The following is an 18,356-nucleotide window of genomic DNA, read 5'->3' as shown; positions in this document are numbered from 1 at the left end:
TGCGATTGGCTGGCAACCGGTTGAGGGCGCACCCCGCCCCCTGCCCGATGACAGCTGGGAGAGGCTCCGGCACGCCCGCGACCCGCGTGAGGAGAAGCGCGACAGAAAACGGATGGATGGATCATAATGCACACCGGAAGTGAGCGCAAGACTCCCTCCAACTGTCAAACTATTCCGGACTCATACTGCCGACGGACCAAGCGACTACGGTGTGAGGTTTCACAAGTTTTAAGAAACTAAATATATATATATATATATATATATAATATGGAATATTAATGACTTATGACAATCCCAAAGTGCTTACTTTTCAAAATAGCTTACATTCACTTACTTTTCCAACTTCGTTTGTTAAAACTTGGGCAACTTCTGGCCTCAGTCACTTTTCCCCCTCAAATTTATTAGTCAAAGTCATTACAAGGGTATCTTTCGTTGAAGGTTTTTCAATGTATTTCTTGAGCTTTTGTTGATATGGGTAGAGTGAGGTATTTAGTTCTAATCCCAACGTAAATTTTATGAGGATAATATTTGAATGGATTTTCTTGATTCAAGATAAAAGGAAACTCGTTAGTCCACGGGCAATAGGAGTCTGCGGTGACCGATGCGGATCCACAAGACAGCGCCCATTTTCATCCAACCTCAATGTCGTCGTGTTGTGTTTTTAACGTGCGGTGCTATCGGCCACCGCAGAAAAGGGCTTCCATCCATGCATCCATCCATTTTCCGTCCCGCTTCTCTCCCAGCTGACTTTGGGCGAGAGGCGGGGTACCGCGACCGGTGGGCAGCCCAGCGCAGGCCACATACAAACAAACAAACAACCATTCGCACTCACATTCACAGCTAGGGGCAATTTCTTCCATATGTTTTGAAATGGTAGAAACCAGTTTCCGTCAGTACTTTTTTTTTTTCAAGTGCACATGGTGGAGCCGGTTTCCGCCAGTAAAAAAAAACAACAAAACTGGCAGAAGCCTGTTATTAGCAGAAAAAAAATAAAAAATAAAAAAATAAAAACTTTTTACTGGTAGAAGCCTGTTTCCGCAAGTAAAAAAAATACAACATAAATTAAAATAAAAAACAGTTTAAATTATGATTATTATTATGATTTGCTGGCAACAGAGCCTATTTTCACCAGCAGATTCCCGTTTCGGCCAGGATTTTTTTCTTTAAAAATTAACATAATTTTCTTTTTTTTTTTTTAATTTAAAAGTTGTCCTTTTCCACCAGTATCTTTTTTTTTTTATTGTATTTTTTTTTTACTCCATATGAAAAAGTCCGTTTCCGCCAGTATTTTGTTCATGTCGTTTACTAGCAAAAATGTGGGCTTCATAGAAAGTTGAGGAAAAACAATATAAACTTCTAAATAAAACACAGGGCTTCCGTTTTAGCGCTCTTACTTTGAAGTGCGCCAGGGCCTAATACCGGAAGTGGCGTGTTTGCTGTGGATGGACGGCGTCTCCGCTCGTGAGCACACTCCTGACGAGCACGCGCGTGTCGAGCGAGCAGGTAAACACGCGCTCGCGCGTCACATCTCGCTAACGTGCAAACTAGTTGAGGGGTTGAGTTGAACCAGGTAATCTAAAGTAAACTGCGCTTAGCTAAAGTGCGCGAGCGCCGTGTGTTGTGACGCCGTGCAGCCACATGCTAACAGCTAGCGTCAATATCTTGCTTCGCTGCCGAGGACCTCCGTCAATGACTTCATCTTACCGTTACATGTAAACAATAATCGTCGTCATCATGATTGTGGAGAGACATAATTGGCGTCGTTTGAAAGGTTTTTCTTGTAACACTTCCGGTTGGGGATGACAATGACGTCATCTCCTCTTTTCGGTTCAGTGACAGGTGATTGGCGTTCGTCATGGCTTTGATCTCCTTGGAAGACCTCGAGGGATTGGACGAAGACGAGCAGCTGGACGATGACGCCGCAGACAACTCCGAGCCAATGGGGGACGAGCGCTCGGACAGGCTGCTCGCTCATTGGAGGGAGGTGGCCAGTACGCATCAGGTCGCCGTGCCGACAGGTGATAACGTTATGACGTCATCCACCAGGACCAATCACAAATAGGATGGCTTCAAGAAACGCGTTTTTTTTAGGGGGGGGGGGGGGATTTAAAAAAAATTCGGACCCCAAAAAATCCACGTGGATAAATGATTGGCCCAATTGTTTGTTTTTGTAGAAATGATGGGGCCCATCCACGAAATGACAGGCAACAACCAGCAGAGGGAGCCCGTGCCCTTCGTGCTCATTTCCCGCCAGGAGAAGGTCTGTGTCTGTCCGTGACGTCGCCCGCTAGATGGCCACGATGACGTCACATGCGACGGCGCGCGTGTGTGTGTGCGCGTGTGCGCAGATGGGCGAGGTGCTGTGGGAGGAGCGCGCGTACCCGGCGGGCAAGTGGGCGTGCGTGCGCCAGGCCGAAGAACTTTACGAGCAGAGCATCTCCAAGAGCTTCATGAAACTCATGCGCTTCATTTGCAAGGAGAACTCGGCAGGTGCGAGCAAAACCTGCACGCGCGCGCAAACACACTTGCCACTTTTGACACGTACATCCGCAAACACAACAACACACACTCGTATGACACGAACAAACACAAACGAATACATGCTCACAAACACGCGCGCACGCTTTTAGAACCGGCGATTGCAAAGCAGACTCGGCTTTAGTGAGTTTTTCAATATGTGAGTGTCGTCGGGTCCGTTTGTTTCGTTTCATCGCTTCTTGTCGCGGCACGCGGCCCCGTTCAACATGGCGGCGCCATATACGTACAACCTATTCGCAGGTCGCCATCTCGGCCTGACGGTTCCGGTGGTGAGCACGGTGCTGCTGACGGCCGACGGCAAGACGCTGGACAAGAACGTGGTGACGGGCTTCTACCTGCCCGGCGCCTTCCAGGACGCGCCGCCGCGGCCGCACGACCCCGACGTCGACGTCGCGCAACGCGACGCCGTCACCGTCGTCGCCAGGTCTGTCAACTCACCCGTGCGAAATCCGTAAAGAGAAACACAGGCAGGAGCCTGCAAAGAAGTGACACATTTAGACGTGTCCAAAAAATAAGGTTCAGAAATACTTAAAAGACAAAAGTTTTAAAATATTTAGTGTAATTAAAAAGATATTGTTGATTAGGAGGTAAATCATAAAATGCATAAAAAATGAAAAGGTAAAAAAGACAAGAGTAGTTGTGAATGAAAAGTTTTTTGTACATGAAGAGGAAATGAAAATAAGAGGTTAATAAAAGGATTGCTTTTCAAACAGCTGAGAAAAATACAAGACATAAAGCTGGAAATGAAGAATTTTTTGAAAATTGCGATATTAAATTAAAGAGGATATTTAATAAGTGGAGGTCACGCACAAAGTAAAAAGCAGAACATTTTACAAAGTCAATGAATGTGCAAATGTTTGTCAAGACGAAAGCTTGTAATTGTTCGGTAGTGCGTTTAAGAGAAGCCGTTTTGTTGGCGTCCGCCAGGCCGTTCTTCGGGACCACCAACGAGGAGACGGTGACGGGTCACGCGGGCATCCTGCGTGAGCTGCTGGGCGCCGCCGCGTCCGCCCAGCTGCGCTCCGACGTCTTCATGGTGGCCGTCTACGAGAACCCGGGCGTCCCGCGCCGCCGCAACGAGATCTGGTTCCTGCGGCGGTAGGACAGAGACGCCGCGCCCGCTTCCGTCCTTTGGATTCTGTGTTGTTCATCGTTAGCATGCTTAGCTGTTAGCGCCGTTAGCTGAAGGTGAATATTTTTGTATGTAAAAAAAACCCAAAACAAAAATGATTCCAATGAAAGGCTTTTAATTTAAAAGGTTCCCAGGAAGAGCTGTTTACTGAACTTTTATTGTGAAGTACATGTCAAATAACGTATTACATGGACTCTGTCTTGTCAGCTGTTGCTCTCGTAACACAATAGAAAAAAAAAAGTTTTAATTCACAAAAAACATTTGCAACATGAATTTGACAAAAGTAAAGAACTAAAAAGGAGGGACGCCATTCTGGGCGATCGTTTGAAAGATGATTGCATCATGTTCATGTGTGTGTGAATTTTTGTAACTTGACAAAAAAAAAATGATTCCAATCAAAAGCTTTTAATTTGAAAGGTTTCCAGATTTCTTGTTTTTTTTTTTAATTTGCAGAAATGTCAGTGTTTTTTTCCTGTTTTCACAGACGTGTAGAAAAAATGCAATACATTTTGGAATAAACTTGCAAAATTAAATAAGGATAAAATGAAGCATGAACACTGTTTATGCACATGGAATTTCTTATCTTTAATAAAGTTCAAAAGAAACCATATTTCTTAAATGTTTTCATAATAGGTGTAGAATTTTGAAAGAATAAAATTATTTGAATCCGTTTTGAGTCTGGACTGGACTAATTGACTCGTCCATCCTTCCGTCCGTTTTCTTGCGCTTATCCGACTGATGTCGGGCGGCGGGGACAGCAGCTGAAGCGGGGAAGACCGGACTTCCCTCTCCCCAGCCGCTTCCTCCAGCACTTCTGAGGGGATCCCGAGGCCCATCAGCTGGCCCGCAGCTGAGAGAAGTCTGCTCGTTCCAGATGCCCCAGCAGCCTCGTCTGGACCCTCTCAATGCGGAGGAGCGGCGGCTCGACTCTGAGCCCGTCCGGGGTGACCGAGCTTCTCGCCTGTTCTCCAAGGGAGAGCCCGGACACCCCGCGGAGGAAACTCATTTCGGCCGCTCGTGTCCACCGTCTTGTTCTTTCGTAGGAACGACCGCTAAATCGAGAGTTTTATTTTTCGGCTCAGCTCCTCCTTCACCAAGACCGACCGATACGGAGTCCGCATCGCTGCAGGCGCTGCGTCGATCTGCTTGCATCATACAATGAAATTTGTATGAAACTAGGCATGACTGCAATGTTTATTTAACACTATTATGTTTTACAAAGGATATGGCACAAATCCGTTCAATTCCTACTATGCTAGCTTTCTGTTTGCAGATATTGATAGTACTGCGCTATTGGGAGCGGCACACACCTCTCAATTGTGACTGCACAAAAAGTTGCCACGGAGCTGTAGATGAGTCCAACCGTAATCAGCTGGCAACTCTTATTACAGCTAATCAGTGGAATTTTGCTCATCTGGAGGGTAAACTGGACCAAAAAATTGACTGCAATTTTGGAATAAGCGTGCCAGTTTCAGTTTTAATTAGCATAAAAACCTAACAGAATTGTTTTTCCAAATTGTTCCCCAGTGTAGTTGTAGTCGGTGCAAGATGGCGCCTACCAGTGTGGCCGCCTCGGTAACGCGCTCTCTAGTATTGTCTTTGTTTTTGTGTTTTTCGTCCGTCTTTGGAGACCTTACATGACTCACTTACACAAGGGGAGACCTGCTAACCATCAAGGAGGCTACTCCGGACTTTCTGTCACCAACTTTCGAAAATCCGCTCAGTTTTTTCCCCGAGTTACTCACCGGAGCGGCGTCCGCGGTTTTCGGCGCATGGATGCGGAAGCGGCGCCACAGAGGAAAACGAGCCGGAATTCAGGTGAAACTCCGCAAGAGAGGACACAGATTGGCGTTCCCGTCGATCCACCTCGCGAATGTACGCTCCCTACCCAACAAAATGGACGAGCTTCATCTTCTGTTAAAGACCAGTAAAGACTTCGGACGTTCCGCGGCCATGTGCTTCACGGAGACCTGGCTTTGCGACGCCGTACCCGATGGCGCCGTCACGCTTCCCGGCTTCAACATTCATCGAGCGGACCGCGACATGGAATCATCGGGAAAAACGAAGGGCGGCGGGATATGCCTCCATATAAACGAAAAATGGTGTACGGACGTCACGGTGCTCAGCACACACTGCAGCCCGCATTTGGAGTCGCTGTTTCTGAACTGTAAACCATTTTACGCGCCACGTGAGTTTGCATCGTTTATACTGGCTGGAGTCTATATCACACCGCAAGCTAACACGAGCGCCGCATTGCTAACGCTCGCCGAACAAGTCAACGAAATTGAAAAAAAAACACCCGGACTCACCCCTCATTATTCTCGGGGACTTTAACAAAGCTAAACTCAACCACGAACTCCCTAAATACAAGCAGCACATCGACTGTCCTACCAGGGAAAATAATACTTTAGACCACTGCTACACTACGGTAAAAAACGCATACCGTGCTATACCTCGTGCAGCCCTGGGCTCGTCTGATCACTGCTTAATTCACTTAATACCGACGTACAACCAAGTACTTAAATGTGCGAAGCCTACAGTGAAAACAGTCAAAAAGTGGACCAATGAAGCAAAGATGGAACTTCAAAGCTGTTTAGACTGCACAGACTGGAGTGTCTTTGAAAATTCAGCTGGCAGCCTGGATGAATATACGGACACTGTTACATCCTATATCAGTTTCTGTGAAGAGGTTTGTGTACCAACAAAATCATTTCGGACATTCAACAACAACAAGCCGTGGTTCACTGCTAAACTTAAGCAGCTTCGCCAAGCTAAGGAAGATGCATATCAGAGCGGGGACAGGGCCCTGTATAATCGAGCTAGAAACCAGCTTACTAAAGAAATTAACATTGCAAAGAGGATCTATGCAGCAAAGTTGGAAAAACAGTTTAGCGCGAACGACTCGAAATCAGTCTGGCGTGCATTCCAATCGCTGACTAATTACAAGCGACGATCCCCCCAAGCTGAGAACAATAGCACACTAGCCGACGACTTGAATACCTTCTATTGCAGATTTGAAAAGGACAGTTTCACTCCACACACCCACCCGGCCGCTCCCGCGACCACAACCACACCTCTGACTTCTGCGTTAACCATCCATGAACAGGATGTGAGACGCATCTTCAAACAACAGAAGATTAACAAAGCGGCAGGACCGGACCATGTGTCCCCATCCTGCCTCAAAGTCTGCGCGGACCAGCTCGCTCCAGTCTTCACTCAGATCTTTAACAGATCTTTGGAAATGTGCGAAGTTCCATCCTGCTTCAAACGCTCCACCATCATTCCAGTCCCCAAGAAACCTGCAATCTCTAGTCTGAATGACTACAGGCCTGTCGCTTTGACATCTGTGGTCATGAAGTCCTTTGAACGTCTCGTGCTGGACCACCTCAAGAGTGTCACAGGTCCCCTGCTGGACCCCCTGCAGTTTGCCTACCAAGCGAACAGGTCTGCGGATGATGCGGTCAACATGGGACTGCACTTCATCCTAGAACACCTCGACAGTGCAGGGACCTACGCGAGGATCCTGTTTGTGGACTTCAGCTCAGCGTTCAACACCATCATCCCTGAACTCCTTTCAACCAAGCTTCTCCAGCTCAGCGTCTCACCTGCCATCTGCCAGTGGATTTACAGCTTTCTGACGGGCAGGACACAGTAGGTCAGGCCGGGGGAGGCCACCTCATCCACACGCAGCATCAGCACTGGGGCGCCCCAAGGTTGTGTCCTCTCTCCGCTGCTCTTCTCTCTCTACACGAACGACCGCACCTCAGCGAACCCGACTGTCAAGCTCCTGAAGTTTGCAGATGACACCGCTGTCATCGGCCTCATCAAGGACGGTGACGAGTCTGCATATCGACAGGAAGCGGAGCGGCCGGAGCTGCGGTGCGGGCGACACAACCTGGAGCTGAACACGCTCAAGACGGTAGAGATGATCGTGGACTTCAGGAGGCATCCTTCGCCACAGCTGCCCCTCACGTTGTCCAGCTGCCTTGTGTCAACCGTCGAGACCTTCGAGTTCCTGGGAATTACAATCTCTCAGGACCTGAAGTGGGCGAACAACATCAACTCCGTCCTCAAAAAGGCCCAGCAGAGGATGTACTTCCTGCGGCTTCTGAGAAAGCGCGGCCTGCCACCGGAGCTGCTGAGACAGTTCTACACAGCGGTCATCGAATCGGTCCTGTGTTCTTCCATCACAGTCTGGTTCGGTGCTGCTACAAAAAAGGACAAGCTCCGACTGCAACGGACAATCAAAACTGCTAAAAGGATTGTCGGTACCCCCCTACCCACCATTGAGGACTTGCACGCTGCCAGAACTAAGACAAGGGCCTGCAAAATCCTCTCGGACCGTCTGCACCCCGGTCACCGGCTCTTCCGGCTCCTTCCCTCAGGTAGGCGCTACCGATCAACGCAAACTAGAACTAGTAGACATTCCAACAGCTTCTTCCCTCTTGCGATCAACTTCTTAAACACCTAACCTATAATTCCATTACAACAAGCTGGCAATTTTTTGACTTGAGTTGGTTGTCACATTTCTGTGGGGCCAATTATTTATTACTCGTGCACTCACTGTAGTTGTCTCGCCACGCTGCACTATTTGCATATACCGGCCACTCATGCCAGAGTAGCATCTGCTCCATTTGCACACTGATTGAGGAGTATCTGTAACATTTGCACAACCGACATTGTCCCAGATGATCGCGCTACTCGTCACTTTAAACCGCATACGCTCCTTGAAGTCTCAGCGCCCTTTGCACAATGGTCATTGCGCCGGACTATTGCAATATGAGTCGTTCGAACTGCTCTAAGTGCTCGAGGACTCTGCATCTTTTTGCACAATTGTTTTTTGTCAATGTCTTTATGTCCCCAAAGTGTTCTGTAAATTGACTGTTTGTTGTACTAGAGCGGCTCCGACTACCGGAGACAAATTCCTTGTGTGTTTTGGACATACTTGGCAAATAAAGATGATTCTGATTCTGTACGTAGAGTATAATCCTGCATCGGAGCTACGCTATATGTATCTTTTTGAAAACCACCTGTGAAGAAGTGTGCCGATCAATGTGTTAAAACATCTGGTTTGTCCAATGTTCTTGTGATGTCCACATCGAATGAATTCAATGGAAATAAGACTAACCTTACGTGGATAAACTGAAGCGCAGGGAATACTTTCAGAATGTACAGTTTGTGTCAAAATTTCTTAAGTTAAAAAAAATTGGAAAACATTACCAATTTCATGTTTTCACAATGGGCTGCGTTCAGAATTTTGTTGGCAAACAAAAATTCAAATTGTTTTTCTCTTTTCTTTCTTCCACGTCAGACTACAGCTGGCAGGAGTGCATAGAGGTCAAACACCTGCATATAATCTGAGTGGCTAGCATGCTAATGACAGCTAATTAGCATGAAAAGAAAGCGAGGTTGCCGTAGTAACAATTCGAGTGAAACTTTCTTGTAATAATTCAGGCGAAACTTCACGTGAAGACCTGTGGAGTGCGTTTATTTGCCCGTCATCATGTTAGCTGCTAGGCTAGTAGGTGGCGCTACATGGACAAACATTAGAATGCTAACAGGCTAAATGAGATGCTACTACTGCTACACATCATCGTCGTCGTCTTCATCGTGAGTCCAGCTCAGGTCAGCAGAAGAGACGAGCTGTCAATCAACAACCGAACACCAGACGACAACTAAAAGCGCTACATTAGCGACGGCTACGAAAATGTTCAACCTTATTTGCATAATTGGGAATGTTCAGGAAGCGGCGAAATTCCCAGGAAGAGCTGTTTATTGAACTTTAGTGAAGTACGTCAAATAACCTATTAGATGGACTCGGTCTTGTCAGCTGTTGCTATAGTAACACAGGGTAGAAAAAGGTTTAATTCACAAAAAGCAACTTTTGCAACAGGAATTTGACAAAAGTAAAACGGAGGGATGCCATTCTGGGCGATCGTTTGAAAGATGATTGCATCATGTTAACGTGTGAATTTTTGTAACGTGACAAAACAATTACTCCAATCAAAAGGTTTCCAGGAAGGAGTTGTTTGTTGAATTTTTATTGTGAAATAAACAAACAATTACATGGACACCGTCTTGTCAGCTGTTGCTATAGTAACACGGGCGGAGCTTTATTTACAAAAACAAGACACTAATGGTCCTCCCACTCAACAGGAAGTTGAGGCAGAAGCTAAAAGAGGGACACCGTAACAGTCCTGGTCCGGCCGAGCGCATCAGATCAGATCGGCCACTGCGGACGACAACAACAATTTCAGTCGTGCCTTCATATTTCTTTCTGAATTTTGCATTTTTTAGAAAGTGCTCTAGCTAGAGGGGATCTGATGTCGTACTTTCAGTGCACTTCCTACACAGGACAAACTCACGACACATTCCGGCAGTACTACAAAATGGTTGCCTCCCTACCAAGTGATAGTAGTGTGTGTATTAGTGTGTAATGTTTGTTGTAATGGCCATTACTGTGTGTATGTAGTTATTGTAGGTGTGTGCAGAGATACAAAGATCTAAAATCTCCTCTCAGCAATCGTGCGTGTGTGTGTTGTATTTGTGTGGTTACTGTTCACAGGTCTGGTGTCAATCTGTGTACACTGTGTTTCAAATTACACCAAAGATATTTTTCTCTGATTTTCTGAAATAGTCGACACAAAAGACGGTCGGCCTAATTTTCAAGTCATCATCCGCCCCAACAAAAAAATATGGACGTTTTTCTACAAACCTCCCAATGATGAGTATTTATTTATTTTTTTAAATCTAAAACTTGAAATGCACTCTTCCAAATGATGACGCACAACAGAGTCTCCAGACGGCTTTTAAAGAAGTGAAACTGTTCATTTGTTAAGAGGTGATATTTGCTGAAATCACCAACATCTGACACGAACACCGGCTGCACAATTCTCGCATCCAACCAACTTGGGACTTTTTGGAACGGTTCTGTTATTTTCAATTTATTTGAGATGTTGCATCATCGAGCTTGAAGATGCTTTTGTTCATGAAAGCGTGTTGTTCTTTTGGTAGCAGCCCGCCACAAAATCCACATCCTCTTCTGAGGTCCCGTCCAAACGACAAGTTCTCTCCCCGGCCAGATAGGATATGTACAATGTGACTTTTGGGAGAGTTTGTTTGAATTTCTTTGCAGGATGTCTGAATAGCATCTCAGGGGTGCCGTTTGGATGTCCCACCCTCATAAATCTTAAAGATTCTCAATAGGGTTGAGGTCAGGGCAGGAAGAGGATGGGGGCCACAACACAGCTGACCCCTTTCATGCCCCAAGGGATAACTCCCAGCATGAGATGGGACGGTCGGCCACGGTGTCCCGACAAGACCGACGCCACGTTTTGCCCGCAAACCTTTTGGGGGGGGGGGGCTCCTACGGGGTCCCTGAAGGTGTGAAAGGAGCTCAGAAAAGTAGGCAGCGTTACCGACGGACCACTTCGCTCCACGGTTCAAAAAGAACCACCTTGCCTTCGGCAACAAAATCCTTGTCGAGCGCGACAATGCCCCAGATGACGTTGCAAGGAATCATTCGTTGCTGCGAAGCTTGAGGGCAAAAGATTTACGAGGGCGGAAAGCAGCAATTCTGACATCCTACAAACATTCAAACAGACGTTGCGCAGTTGATGTTCATGGGAGATGTTGGTGATTTCCGCAATGATCCCCTCCGAACAAATGACTCTCTTCACTTCTGTAAAAGCTGTTGCACGTAATCATTTGGAAGAGGGAATTTCTATTTCCCCCCCAAAAAAACACTCATCATTGGGAGGCTTGTTGAAAAACATTTAAACTATATTCGGACGGTCGATGACTTGAAAATTAGGCCGACTGTCTTTTGCGTCTACCATTTTGGAAAATCTGATAAAAACATCTTTGGCGTAGTTTGGTTGTCTTTCCTGCGAGGTGGGTTGCGTTTCCGTGGTTACCATTCATGGGCATCTCGTCGATCTGCGTGGAGTAGTACTGCTCGATGTCGCGCAAGATCCTGATGTCGTCGTTCTTCACAAAGTTGATGGCCACGCCTTTGCGGCCGTAGCGACCAGAGCGGCCGATCCTGGTCGGGGGGGGGGGGGGGGGGGGGGGGGGTGTCAAAGGTCATCGGGCGAGTGTGGCAAGGGCAGTGAGAGGGGGGTGGCGTGTCCTACCTGTGGATGTACAGCTCTCGATTGTTGGGCAGGTCGTAGTTGATGATCAGAGAAACTTGAGGAACGTCCAGACCGCGCGCCCACACGTCCGTCGAGATCAACACGCGACTAACACGCACAAGCACACACGCGCATGCAACGTCAAAAACACAGTCGCAGATATACAAATGCGCGTGCACACGTGTGTGGGTTAGGGCCGGCCAACAAAACGAAATGTAATCCTGATTTCGGTTTTGGCTTCCCACGATCATAAAAACGTTCGAATCCAAGAAAAACGCTTTTGTATTTAACTTATCAGAATCATCTTTATTTAGGGTTTTGTATAACTAACAACAATAATAATAAAAAAAAGGCACTACTTATTGCAGGGGTGGTCCGGAACCTAACCCCACAATAAACGAGGGATGACAGAATTGTTATCTTGCCCGTTTGTATGTCTTTATACAACATTTGTGTACCAATATTCCTTCTTTTGAGAGAAATTTGTGCTGAGAGTTTGATGCTAATTTTCGGGAGCTGGTCAATGGTGTTTTCATTGTGTGTTAGCTGGGAGCTGGCAATTTTTGGGGAACAAGAACAAAATCAATTGTGTGATGTGTTTGGGTATAAAATAAGTGTAATTCCTTTGTTGTGTGTGTTTAGTTTGAAGCAAGTAACGCCTTGCTACTTTGTTAGTTTGCTCTGTAGTGGTTGCTGTTGCTGGGATATCAGACAGTTATGTAGTCGTGTTATTGCGCAGAGTCGTGGGTGTCGGCGGCGGCGCCGCCGGGTGTTACCTGGCCCCCGAGCGGAACTCCTTCATGATGGACTCGCGTTCCTTCTGCGGCATGTCCCCGTGCATGGACGACACGGTGAAGTTGGCCTCTCGCATCTTCTCCGTCAGCCAGTCCACCTGAAAACAACGCGATGGCGTCACAAGGTGGCCGAGACGCCCGGGCTCGTGCCTGCCGTGGGCGCCGCCGACCTTCCTCTTGGTGTTGCAGAAGATGACGGCCTGCGTGATGGTGAGCGTATCGTACAGGTCGCACAAGGTGTCGAACTTCCACTCCTCGCGCTCCACGGCCACGAAGAACTGTTTGATGCCCTCCAACGTCAACTCGTCACTGCGGCACACAAAAAGCGTCCCCTCGTCACGTCGACTGCATTTGCCGCTTTGATTTTCAACAGTTGGGGAATTTGGGAACGTGGAATGCTTTGAATCAGTTACGAAATGTGTTAGTCACGCTAAAACTTTCCCCACATTTTCCAAATCAAAGCCCCACATGCAATGAGATGAGCAATTTCAAGTTGGAATCCTTTGAATTGGTTATGAAATTTGGGCCGTTTATTTTTGAAAATTTTAAGAACGAGCTGAATAGCTTGACGTTGGAACGGCTTGAACTGGTCCAAAAATGTGGAAATTGGAGGAAAATTCTTCGTTTCAGGCGTTTATATTGAACATTAAATTGAGCTGAATAGTTCGGAGTTGTTCTGCTTTGAAATTCAGAAATTTGTGGGTTGAATTTTGTAAATTTGGGGAACGGGAATAGTTGACGTCATGGCTTTAACGGGGTGAAATGGTTGAGAAACGTCCAATATGGGCGACTACGGCAATCTGAATTTTGTCGGAATTGTATTTGCGGCGCCAACCCGAACGACGGAGGCAGACGGCCGCTCCGCACCGATTCTGGGAACCGGCGGGGGCTTCGTTCCCTTGCTGGCGTGGGCTTGCGTTAGCCTTTCATGCAGAGACGCCTGCGCTTTGTGACCGAGACAACTTCTGCTGCTTCTGATTTGCCGCAATCGAGATCAAAAATGGAATCGAATAATAAATATTGTCAAAGAGGAGGATAACATTTTGTGGGCCCAAATGCCGAAGACGGCCGTCCATTGGCGCGGGGGCGGGCGCTCACGCACCGCTTGACCAGGATGCGAATGGGGTCCGTCATGAACTTGTTGGTCATCTCCAGGATCTCGTGGGGCAGCGTGGCGCTGATGAGGACCACCTGCGTGGCGGGGGGCAGGTAGCGGTACACGTCGTAGATCTGCTCCTTGAAACCTGCGTGCCAATCAGAGGTCAGAGTTGACGCCGCTCCCCGTGGCCGCCGCCGCCGCCAATGTCACGACCTTTGTTGAGCATCTCGTCGGCCTCGTCCAGAACCAACATTTTGATGGCGCGCGTGCGGAGACTCCTGCGCCGGATCATGTCTGAAACCAAAAGAAGAAGGCGGCGTGCGCATTTTGCTGCATCGGTCGCTCACAACGCTGTACAAACAAAACAGTGAACCGGGAGCAACTTTTCATGCCAAAAGCATTGGCTCCGCTGCCTTGACTCACGCATGATTTGAAGTGATATCGCATTCTAAATCCATTTGGCTTAATATGATGTTGCAGCTGAAACAGCTTCAACTCTTGCGGGAAGGCTTCCCACAAGGTTTAGGGGTGAGCTTAAGGGACTTTTCGCCCATTCTTCTCCAAGTCACACACTGATGTTGGACCAGAAGGCTCTAATTGCTCTAATTCATCAGAACGTCCGGACTGTCGAACTCTGGTTCTGCTGTGGTCCGCACCCCTATTCCCCTTGTCCGTCCGGTCCCCTAATACCCTTTTCTTTCCGGCTGCATTTTCAATAAAAATCACAACATTCATCAAAAAGCAGTTGTAGTATTTCGAAGTCTTCTGTCGCACGGCAAAACTGTTCCAGCACAAAAGGCGTCCAGTACAGATCCAGCATTCTGCATGGCCATGCAGCTGAACAGGACAGGTTCATCCATAAATACATCAATAAACAAAGCCACACATTAGACAGAGACGTTTGTAAGGTAGACTCATGTTAATTTCACCTTGGTCGCTCGGGCCCCGCGGAGGAGACAAAGGTCCGTCTTCCAACCGACGGGCGCTCGCTCTGAAACCCTTCCGCACCTTTGCCATTTCTGTCTTTTTTCTCTCTCGTCACTGCAGCGTGGTGTCGCACGTTCCCGCTCCCTCAAGCGAATAACTTCACTTTTGCACACGGGTGCCTTAAGCATATTGTGTCGAATACGCGCTTGCGTGTCCATCTGCGACAACGCGGTAAAGCTATCATTCGCAGTTTTGCTTTCCAATGTGTTTTTAAGTCGCAAAATGCAAATTTAAACTTGCAAACTGCGACGTGAAACCGCTACATTTGAGCCTTTCGAAACACTCGTAGCACAGCTACTTGTCTTCGCGCATTGAAAGTCCTCCATGTAGAACGAGATGCATCGCAGCAGCTTCTGCAGCTGCAGTAGGTTTGTGTCTAATTATACTGCCCACGGCGGGCGAGACGGGGACACCCGATGACTCACCGAAGACTCGCCCCGGCGTTCCCGACACCACGTGCTGGCCGAAGTCCAACTTGCGGATGTCCTCGCCCACGTTGGTCCCTCCGATACACGCGTGGCACTGAACGTTCATGTAGTCTCCCAGTGCCAGCAGCACCTGAACGCACCCCACACACATGCGTGCGCATGCGCCTTCAGCCTGCAGTCGGGCGCGGCGGCGAGGCCAGTACTTACCTTCTGAATCTGTCCGGCCAGTTCTCTGGTGGGTGCCAGGATCAACGCCTGCGTCTCCCTCACCTGGGAAACAAATGCACAATGTGGCGCCACGTGACGACTAAGCACTACTTTTGTCCAGATGCAACTCCTCGACTCCACATTCATTAAAAAGAATTCCAAAGAAGCGAACAGTCTTTGTCACGCCATCGAACGGCCACCGGTGTGTGTTCGCCTTGGCCACATGGGAGCAGCATTAAGACAGACAGCATTAAGACAGACAGACAGATCTACTCTTCATTGAGGAGTCTTAACTCCTCTCCGGCTCATCAGTACGGCACTATTGGTCGTTCTACACAGAGGATAAAGAAAACAGTGGTGCCTTGAGGTAGGGGTTAGCCTCTCACTTGTCACTCTAACACTTATCTCAAATCATCTTCTTCCATCAAAGTAATCTGAAACATAACCCAGCAATAAACGAGGGTTTGCTGTAATCCCTACTAAGAGAGACAAAAAAAAAAAAAAACTAAACCATTTTATGTATTTTTTTTTTTATTTAAGGAAACGGAACTCTATAACCTTGTACTGAATAAAAACACGGGGAAAGAACATCATTAAATGAAATTTAAAGCATTAAACAGTTTGGGCATCATGAGTTCATGCTGCAATCCAATGTGCTGTGCCCACCTTGGCCATCAGGAGGCAGTATAGTATAATAGAAGTATCGACTTATTTTTCAACTGTATGGCAACTCAGTAAGTTTGTGTGGTTGTTTGAAATGTAAATGCAGTAAATCTAGTTTTATGTTCCATTTCAGAGTAAACTTCAGTTGGGAGGGACAATAAACAACTTGAAGGCTCTTTATTGAAAAATCATTCACTCTTTGGCAAACGGCCCGTTTATTGTCAAATGAGTTAAATTCGCATCCCCAGTGTGCGCTCGCTGAATGACAATTTGAGCCTGGAAAAACCCTGACAAGCGCAAGAATCAAGACGCTGACCTGGATGTCCAGACACTGCAGCACCGACACGCAGAAGGTGGCAGTCTTCCCCGTTCCAGACTGAGACCTGAACGTCACGATGAGGTTTAAAAAGAAATACAATCAAATGGATCATTCTGAAACTGAAGCTCTCGCCGTGTGATTGTGAGAGCTTCTTACTGGGCGATGACGTCTCTGCCTTTGATGATCTGCTTGATGGCTCGCTGCTGAATGGCCGACGGCTTCTCAAACCCTGAAACAAGCAAAAAGTAAAAAGTGGGACAGACTTCATTAATTTAATTATTAATTATTGTTTGAAAACCTCAGAATGAATATTTAAAGCTATGTCCAATTGGGTTGAGGAGTTTTGTTTGTGCAAAAAAACAAGTGTTTGGCCACCATCTCAGTCGTATTGAGGAGTTTCACTAGGACAAAACAAGTGCTTTGCCGCCACGATGTGGCATCAAGGAACCATTTCGAAATGAGTTAAGGAGTTTCCCTTATTTAGAATCGAAAATAAATTATGCCACGTTATCAATCTTTATTAGAAAACATTTGCATCCACAAGTGTAAATTTCAAAAATCATCTCCACCCATTTGAAGGCCCCATTTTTTGGCTATTTTGACCTCCATAAAGTGACTTCATTTCACACAAACCCTTGGTTTTGTCATCGGAGTGTCCAGAAAAGGCCCCTCTGACATCCACTTCTGTCGGGATCAGTTTTGGATCCGCTTGGTCCAGATTTGGCTAAAATCGCCCCCTTTCCTCGGATTGGTTGACTCCGTTTTGTGAGAGCTTACGTGTGTTATGTCAACAGCTCTGGCTCGGAGCGGAGAGGTAGGCGGAGACTTTCGCTAGTGACGTCAATAACCTGAAGAAATTCCAACGATCTGATTTCAGGCCTCTCGGCAGAAAATCATCTGGGGCTCAGGAATGCGTGGACCATTTGAATTCCTATTTCACGTTTACGGAGTTACCATACAGACAATATTACATCCCAAATACTAGAAAAAGTTAGGTTCGGACCTTTGTTTTTAATTGAAGTAGATTCTTATTTTAAAGGCATTAAATGATCACAAACGGTAAGCTTTGATGAACTTTCATTTTCAAGTTTCTGAGGAGGAAATTACGTGATAATCGTCTTGTCTTCAATGTTAATTCTCTACACTGTTTTGTTTTTAAATGTAATTCTCTGACTTTGTGACACAAAATTAAATGGGAAGAAGCCATGATTTACGCGAGTTAAAAATCCATAAAGTAGCACACATGCGCACACGTGTGTGTGTGTATATATATATATATATATATATATGCATCTTGTTAGCATTATACAGACTTCGTCTTAAGTGTTTATTGGTGTATTTTGGGGGTCTAGGGATCAATAGCGCTCATAGATTAGATTGATGTTCTGTGTGTGTCACTGCGCTGTTAGCACAAGAGGCTAAAGCTAATAGGAACCACACCTGGTAACTTTGCCACTTAAACACGACAAATTCCTTTCCGTTGGCTAATGTGAGCCCAATGTTCACGTAGCGGCACTACGTCTCGATGAGGAAACCAAAAAACGTGAATTTCAATCAGTTTTTGTGGCCTCCGCGTAGTTAGCATTTTAGCACCAATGAAGCTAACTCGGCGGAGCCGGCCTACCGTAAGCGTAGATGCCGCGCAGCAGGTCTTCCCGCAGGCCCATGGTGTCGAAAGTCGGGGTGACGTCCACCTCCTCGCTGGTTTCAAACTCTACCTTGGTCATGTCCTCGTCCTTCAGGAGCCTCTTCCGACTCTGCACGCCGGCGGCGGCCATTTCTTGACTCGAATTAAAGTGGGGGGGAAAGAAAGTGGCGGAGATAAGAATAGGCACCGCACCGCTAGCTGCTAACACCGGAAAAAGCGCGTGTCGCTAAAGTGACGAATTCGTAAAGCGACGCTTCTGATGACGTCATATCCAGTCGCCGTCCCCGAGGCGTCATTAAACTCTTAAACGTTATTATAGCCTTTCACAGGTAAAAATAATTTTAGGGTGGATTTTTTTGTTCTGCATTGATAGTAGGCATACTCTTTTGCATTGACATGAAAGTAA

The 18,356-nt window shown here is 46.9% G+C and overlaps 2 protein-coding genes across 2 annotated transcripts; one reads left to right on the top strand and one right to left on the bottom strand.

The window, feature by feature from the left end:
• Positions 1–1,418: 1,418 nt before the first annotated feature.
• Positions 1,419–4,335, top strand: soul4 (heme-binding protein soul4). Its single transcript, XM_061679692.1, has 6 exons — positions 1,419–1,503; positions 1,834–2,018; positions 2,175–2,260; positions 2,349–2,490; positions 2,779–2,962; positions 3,466–4,335. Exons 2-6 carry the CDS (start codon positions 1,856–1,858, stop codon positions 3,638–3,640), a joined length of 750 nt encoding a protein of 249 aa, XP_061535676.1. The 5' UTR covers positions 1,419–1,503; positions 1,834–1,855; the 3' UTR covers positions 3,641–4,335.
• Positions 4,336–9,695: 5,360 nt separating this feature from the next.
• Positions 9,696–18,206, bottom strand: eif4a3 (eukaryotic translation initiation factor 4A3). The gene is made up of 12 exons (XM_061679352.1): positions 17,927–18,206; positions 16,459–16,531; positions 16,300–16,366; positions 15,321–15,383; positions 15,111–15,243; positions 13,912–13,992; positions 13,702–13,843; positions 12,770–12,908; positions 12,582–12,697; positions 11,806–11,913; positions 11,587–11,714; positions 9,696–9,902 (listed from the first exon to the last, which is right to left on the bottom strand). The coding sequence occupies exons 1-12, from the start codon at positions 18,078–18,080 to the stop codon at positions 9,886–9,888; spliced, it is 1,221 nt and encodes a 406-aa protein (XP_061535336.1). The 5' UTR covers positions 18,081–18,206; the 3' UTR covers positions 9,696–9,885.
• Positions 18,207–18,356: the final 150 nt, after the last annotated feature.

Source organism: Phycodurus eques, chromosome 6 (genome assembly GCF_024500275.1).
Source record: "Phycodurus eques isolate BA_2022a chromosome 6, UOR_Pequ_1.1, whole genome shotgun sequence".
Classification (NCBI taxonomy): Eukaryota; Metazoa; Chordata; class Actinopteri; order Syngnathiformes; family Syngnathidae; genus Phycodurus; species Phycodurus eques.
The sequence above is the reverse complement of the archived record's forward strand: the minus strand, read 5'-3'. Positions and strand labels throughout refer to the sequence as shown.

What these genes read in the sequence shown, in the direction of transcription:
- soul4 (XM_061679692.1), top strand. Translation starts at nt 1,856, where the DNA reads ATGGCTTTGATCTCCTTGGAAGACCTCGAGGGATTGGACGAAGACGAG. An exon ending in TCATTTCCCGCCAGGAGAAG is followed by an intron (nt 2,261 to 2,348) that starts GTCTGTGTCTGT and finishes GCGTGTGCGCAG; the next exon opens with ATGGGCGAGGTGCTGTGGGA. An exon ending in GCCGTCACCGTCGTCGCCAG is followed by an intron (nt 2,963 to 3,465) that starts GTCTGTCAACTC and finishes GGCGTCCGCCAG; the next exon opens with GCCGTTCTTCGGGACCACCA.
- eif4a3 (XM_061679352.1), bottom strand. Translation starts at nt 18,080, where the DNA reads ATGGCCGCCGCCGGCGTGCAGAGTCGGAAGAGGCTCCTGAAGGACGAG. An exon ending in TCTGCAACACCAAGAGGAAG is followed by an intron (nt 12,698 to 12,769) that starts GTCGGCGGCGCC and finishes CGTTGTTTTCAG; the next exon opens with GTGGACTGGCTGACGGAGAA. An exon ending in CGAGAGCTGTACATCCACAG is followed by an intron (nt 11,715 to 11,805) that starts GTAGGACACGCC and finishes CCCCCCGACCAG; the next exon opens with GATCGGCCGCTCTGGTCGCT.